Source organism: Lactuca saligna, chromosome 8 (assembly GCF_052625555.1).
Source record: "Lactuca saligna cultivar CGN05327 chromosome 8, ASM5262555v1, whole genome shotgun sequence".
NCBI classification, from domain to species: domain Eukaryota; kingdom Viridiplantae; phylum Streptophyta; class Magnoliopsida; order Asterales; family Asteraceae; genus Lactuca; species Lactuca saligna.
Window position 1 is genome coordinate 255,401,152 of NC_136424.1, and position 6,334 is coordinate 255,407,485.

General features: G+C 30.7%; 1 protein-coding gene across 2 annotated transcripts; it reads right to left on the reverse strand.

Moving 5' to 3' along the window:
- Positions 1-3,400: 3,400 nt before the first annotated feature.
- LOC145009015 (ADP-ribosylation factor 2) lies at positions 3,401-6,048 on the reverse strand. 2 transcript variants are annotated; one of them, XM_078967664.1, is made up of 7 exons: positions 5,917-6,048; positions 4,976-5,143; positions 4,779-4,849; positions 4,561-4,680; positions 4,057-4,175; positions 3,669-3,750; positions 3,401-3,571 (listed from the first exon to the last, which is right to left on the reverse strand). In XM_078967664.1, the coding sequence occupies exons 2-7, from the start codon at positions 5,121-5,123 to the stop codon at positions 3,566-3,568; spliced, it is 546 nt and encodes a 181-aa protein (XP_078823790.1). In that variant the 5' UTR covers positions 5,124-5,143; positions 5,917-6,048; the 3' UTR covers positions 3,401-3,565. The 2 variants fall into 2 exon arrangements, with proteins under 2 accessions (XP_078823790.1, XP_078823789.1); XM_078967663.1 differs by having other exon boundaries at positions 3,532-3,750.
- Between the last annotated feature and the right edge of the window lie 286 nt (positions 6,049-6,334).

Sequence of the window (6,334 nt, forward strand, 5' to 3'; positions counted from 1 at the left end):
TTGTCATCATATTTTAAAAAAAGTTGGCCATTAGCCGGTCGCCAAGAGGTCATGATGACGTGTCTATTTGGCATAGATAAAATATTTTTCCTAGTCTGCATTTAGCCCTAACATTTATGTATGAGTTTATATTTATCCCTAACATCTTTTTTTATTCCCCATTTGTCATTATTATTTAGAAAAAATCTCATTTTAGTCTTTGGTTAGTCACGAATAGATATTTTAAAACGTAGACGAAAACAAGAGTCAAAACTGCGACTTCCCCTTGAGGAGCAGGGGCGAGGCGTGTTAGCTAGTAAGTCATGACTATCTTTTTTATATTACCATTGTTTGTTGTATTTAAAGTATACATGTATTTAAAAATGAAGGAAAAATACCTACTTTAAGTCTTGAGTTCGTGACATCTAATAAACAAAATGAAATGATAATCTTTGAGACAATCAAATTTGTTATTTCATTCATAACTTATCTAAGAAACAATTAGTTATTTCTAATAACATATTTGCTGAGAAACCAAATATTTCTAATAACATATTTGTTGAGAAACCAAAGAAATGATAATTTTAATTGGCTCGAAGATTAGTATATCATATCGTTTATTAGATATCTCAGACTCAAGATCTTTTTTCCTTCATTTTAAAGTACATGTGTACATTAAATACAACAAACACTGATAAAAAAGTCATCGACTTACTAGCTAACACACCCTGCATCTTAAGGAGAAGTCACAGCTTCTATTCTTGCCTTCATTTTTTCCTTATTTTTTATTTTAAGTTATTACATTTTAAAATACATATTGATCATGACCAACCAAGAGCTAAAATGATTTTTTTTTTCCAAAAAATAAAATGTTGGGGCTAAACGAAAACTCATACATAAATGTTGTGGTTAAATACAAACTGAAAAAAATATTTTATTTAAATCAAACCGACATGTCAAGACTGTTGATGACTTGTCAATGACTCGAAAATAAAATCTTTTCAAAAATATAATGACAAATAAGGAACAAAAAGTAAAGTCGAAACTAAAATAGAACAAAATTTTATATATAATACTTTTGTGGCAAAAACTTGGGATGGATATATTTATGTTTTATTTACTACATAAATATGTTGCAAAGGAAAAATTAGGGATGTAAGTGAGCCGAGTTATTCGTGAGTTACTCGGGATCGACTCGTTAAAAGCTCGATTCGAGATCGAATTAAACAAGCCCAGGCTGAGCTCGAGCCTAAATATGAGGCTCGTTTATTAAACGAGCTCAAGGCGAGCTTTAATTAGTGGGCCCGCAAGCATCTCTCTCTCTCTCTCTCTATATATATATATATATATATATATATATATATATATATATATATAGAGAGAGAGAGAGAGAGAGAGAAAGAGAGAGACTTGTTTAGACTCGCGAGCTCACTAAATTGTTCATGAGCCGAGCTTGAGCTTCATTTTAAAGCTCAAATCAAGCTCGAGCTTGATCAGGCTCGGCTTCGGCTCGACTCGTCTACACCCCTAGGAAAAATATAGAACCATACCTCTAAATGCAAGTAAATATACACTAATATCATATTGTAATAGTAAAACGTAAACATAAATAAAGTAAGCTGACAAATAAAGAAATTATTTTGTTTGGTTAGAATTTTATAATATAAAATATATTATCAATTTGTTATATTATTTTTTCAAAAATTAGTTGGTTATTATATATATATATATATATATATATATATATATATATATATATATATATATATATATATATATATATATATATATATATATATATATATTGGTTACATGTATTTTTTTATTTTATTATATTATTATAAACTTTATGTTAACTATTATGTGATGATGCAGGTCAGAAATCTATTTATGTCCGCTTTGTGGTGGAGATACTCTATAAATTTTCTATTAGTTATCGATATTTTTTTTTTTTTTTTTTGAATATAGACCAAGAGTATACTATTTAAATACATTAGTTATTTGAGTAAAAAAATATCCAAAAACATTTTCTATAAATTACAACGACAATTTTTGTAATTTATTTTTTACACAGAGACTATATAAAACTATTATAGTCAAAGTCTAAAACCCAAAAGTATATTATTAATAGACCTGTTGTCTTTTATTATATATAATATTTTTTATGTAGTCTATCAATATGAAAAAAAAAATTAACTGTTTTTTTTTCTTAAATAGATATTTTTACTTTGAAGTGTTATTTTCGGTCTCCTTAATTCAAGTGTTTGTGTTCCGCTGTTGAACAAATAATAACATCAATTTGAATAATTTCAGACACCCGCACTTGGATCAGAGACGTCTCATCAACCATTTGCGAGGGTTTCATCATTGAATATGGCGATCTCCTTTACGCTACTTTTTCAGTCTAGGAAATAGTATTGTATTTATCAAACTCAAATAACAAAATGAAATAACCTAAAGGATAAAACCTACTTTCAATAGCTTTTGGTTAAATATTTATGACTTAAATACACTGCAAAAACGAAGGTTTATAAATTACTTGCATACTATTCATGTTTTTGATCCACAAAAACAAAACAATAAATCTTCACTTTTTTTTTCACGGTGAAAGATACAACAAACAGTCACAGAGGAGAATTAGGAGGTCTTTGGGATTTCATTTGAAAAAAACTTCTGGATATATTGACTTTTTTAATAAGTGAATAAGTTAAAAAAAAAATTTGGTAATGTAATAATCCTTTCAAAAAAGAGATTCTAATAAGTTAGAATTTCTAACTTTACAAAATTTATTATAACTTTTTAAGTTGTAAAAATCAATTTCTTTTTAAAAACATATATAAGACAGACAAATATTTTTTAACTTGTTGATTTTTTTCACTAAATGATACTTTTTAAAAAACTCATTTTCACACCACAATAAACCAATAAATCATTTTACCTAAAAATTCTTTGAAGATAAACTCCTTTTCACACCACCATAAACCAATAAACCAATAAAAGTTCCCTTAAAATTCTTTCAAGATTCATAATAAATCCGAGACACCCTATTAAACTTTTGAAGAGTCCCTAAGTTCCCTTAAAATTCTTTCAAGTTCCCTTAAAAATTTTTTCACTACCTTTTAAAGCTTTTGTCTATCCTTTCGGGGTTCGCTAGATATTTTCAACGATTTTGTTAAAGCCATGAAATAAGGGTAAATCCAATATATAAAGTTCCAAAATATAGTCAATTTAGTGAATAAATTTTCATCACATTCTATTACGGAATGAAATGAAAACATTTGAAGAAATTTTGGCACTTTCTTCGCATATTAAGCAAAAGTGAAGCATAGAATAGGAGCAAACTATATAAAACAAGCAAAATTAAGCTCTGTTACAACTTTAGGTTTATGAAACCAAAATCTAGACGATAACATTTAAAAAAAAAAAAAAAAATACTTGCAATACAACCAAATATTATATCAGACACATTGCTACGAACAAAAAGCACAAAAAGCTGTTTAACGATGAAATCCCAGAATCGCACACAGCTCAGACAACAACGAGAATGAGAGAAACTCCCATCCAGGATCCGCATTCAAACATCACATTATGCCTGTAGCAACATTTAACAAAAAAAAAAAAACACAACGATTATATTCAAATAATAATAATAAGAGAATATATTTTTAAAATGATGCAATATTACGTGCCTTGTTAGCAATGTTGTTAGAGAGCCAATCGAGACCTTCGTAAAGTCCTTCACCGGAAGTTGCACAGGTGCTCTGGATGTACCTGCGGTAAAGCAACATAAGGTTAATACTATATAATGATATTGGATGACTACACCAGTCTGATTGACAATCAGACTGGTGGATAGTCATCCAATTATCAGATGACCAGTGCAACTTTATCCTTGCACTAGTCATCTGATATATGATTGGTGCACCGGTCATCTGATATGATATATCAGATGACTGGTGCACTGTGTGTATCAGACTGGTGAGATGACTAGTGCAACTTTATACTTGCACTAGTCATCTGATATATGGACGGTGCACCGGTCATCTAATATGATATATCATGGAGACGAGATTTTACCAGTGGCGCTGTCGGAGGGAATGGAGGCCGAGCTTATCGGTGATTTCAGCAGCATTCATTGCATTTGGAAGATCTTGTTTGTTAGCAAATACAAGCAACACTGCATCTCGAAGCTCATCCTGTATCAATAAATAAATTTAGTTTTATGGTTATTATATAACTTCTTCTTATATAAAGTTGATTAGTTTATTTAGTTATTTATTTAAAAGTGATTTGCAAAATAAAAATAAAAATAAATTGTTCTTTTTGCCTGTTAGAATGGAATGATTCATTCTTTAGCCATGGGGTGGATTTTTCATTGCATCATGAAATGGAAGGAGAGATTGTAATATAAATCATATAATCATTTTTTTTATTAATCTACTTTTCAATTCCACATATATCTATTTAGAAATTTTCATTATTTCAATCAAACTACAATTTTATTTTTGAAATCAAGCAAAAAAACAGTATGAGAAGAAGTAATTCTTTTTAAAAACACACACACACACACACAAAAATTACCTCATTCAACATCCTATGCAACTCATCTCTTGCCTCAACAACTCTATCTCTGTCATTGCTATCAACCACAAAGATAAGCCCCTGAGTGTTCTGGAAGTAGTGCCTCCATAGTGGACGAATCTGCACATAACACAACATTCACTGATAAACACACACACACACACATAGAAAGAGAGAATAAATACCAACTGAAGATCAAAAACCAAAAATGTCCCTACCTTGTCTTGACCCCCAACATCCCACACAGTGAAGCTGATGTTTTTGTACTCAACAGTCTCAACATTAAACCCTGAAAAAGAAACACAATTTAATCAAGTTTCAAGAAACTGAAAGACCATTTAATTCTCCAAGATTGACATGAAGGGAAGAGAGATAAATCAAGAAATGATCTATACAAAGATTAAAGAGGACATACCAATGGTAGGGATTGTTGTCACGATCTCACCAAGCTTGAGCTTGTACAAAATGGTTGTCTTACCAGCTGCATCGAGACCCACCATCAGAATACGCATCTCTTTCTTGGCAAAAAGCCGGCTAAAAAGCTTGGTGAATGTTAGCCCCATTCTATTGCTGGTGAAGATCCCTAAGAAAACGAAATTGTAAACACAAATTTTGGATAGAATTGTAAAGAAACTATTAACATGTATTGGATCTGAGGATGTATGAAAATGTATCTGTTAGGTGTATCTAGATTCAAGTTAGCTTGTAAACAAAGCATTAATAGCAGTTGCGAAATTGAAAATTTAAGAACATATATGATTTTCCGAACATGTATTGTCATCATCGTAACTATACAAAAATCGCTTCACCGAAACTTAATCGATTTTCAAATCAAAGTCCGTGATGAACTTTTAACAGGAAAAGAATGTTACAATCTAAGAACGATCGATCGGAATTCGGATCTGAATAAAACCTAAATTACGAAGAAAAATCCGGCATTTTCTCCTCGAAGTGATTCAACCTGATGGATCTTTAAGGTTATAGCTTCGATAACAGCTCCACAACAGAAATAGTTTTTATAAAATTATAATTCAGAAAGTAGATCGATCTTTACAGCTTGTAGAACATGCAGATCAAAAACTTACAAAAACGTAAACCTAAAAATCACGAAGTAAAACTGCACATCGATAACCTAACACCGCCGATTTTGAATGGAAAGTCTCAATAAATTGTGAATACATCACGAGAAATCTCTCGGTTGCATAAGAATTGCCAATAAATTACACAGATTTGTTAAAACAAGTCAATCACCAGAGATCTGAAGGCGGATGAACAGAAAATTTCAAGGAAATTCGTTTTAATTATGGGTATAATCAACAAAATCAAAGAGGAAACGAAAATGAAGATTCGATTTACCTGAGAAAGAGCTTTTGGAGAGGGATCGATCGAAAAGAGAACGAGAGAGAGGGGCTTGTGAAATATGGGGGCGAGATACGTCAACGGAGATGGCGTTAAATAAAGAAAGCAAAAAGGACCGCCAGATATTACTGTTTACCATTCACTTTTTTCCCTTCATGTACGTAATACCCAAACTGCCTTTTTTGTCCTTTTGACTAAAATTGACTTGGTAATTTTTATATTTTAATTACTTTTCATGCCCCCCACTTAAAAACCCAAATGAAATTAAATCTCATGGTATATAATGATATGAAAAATGTTATTTTGAAAAAATGAACCATAGATTACATTAATATAGTGTAAACTCGGTTTGAAACCCAATCAAGAACGATCTGTATCCAGTTGGAACCGAAATCAAAAATAGCCCAAACCAGAA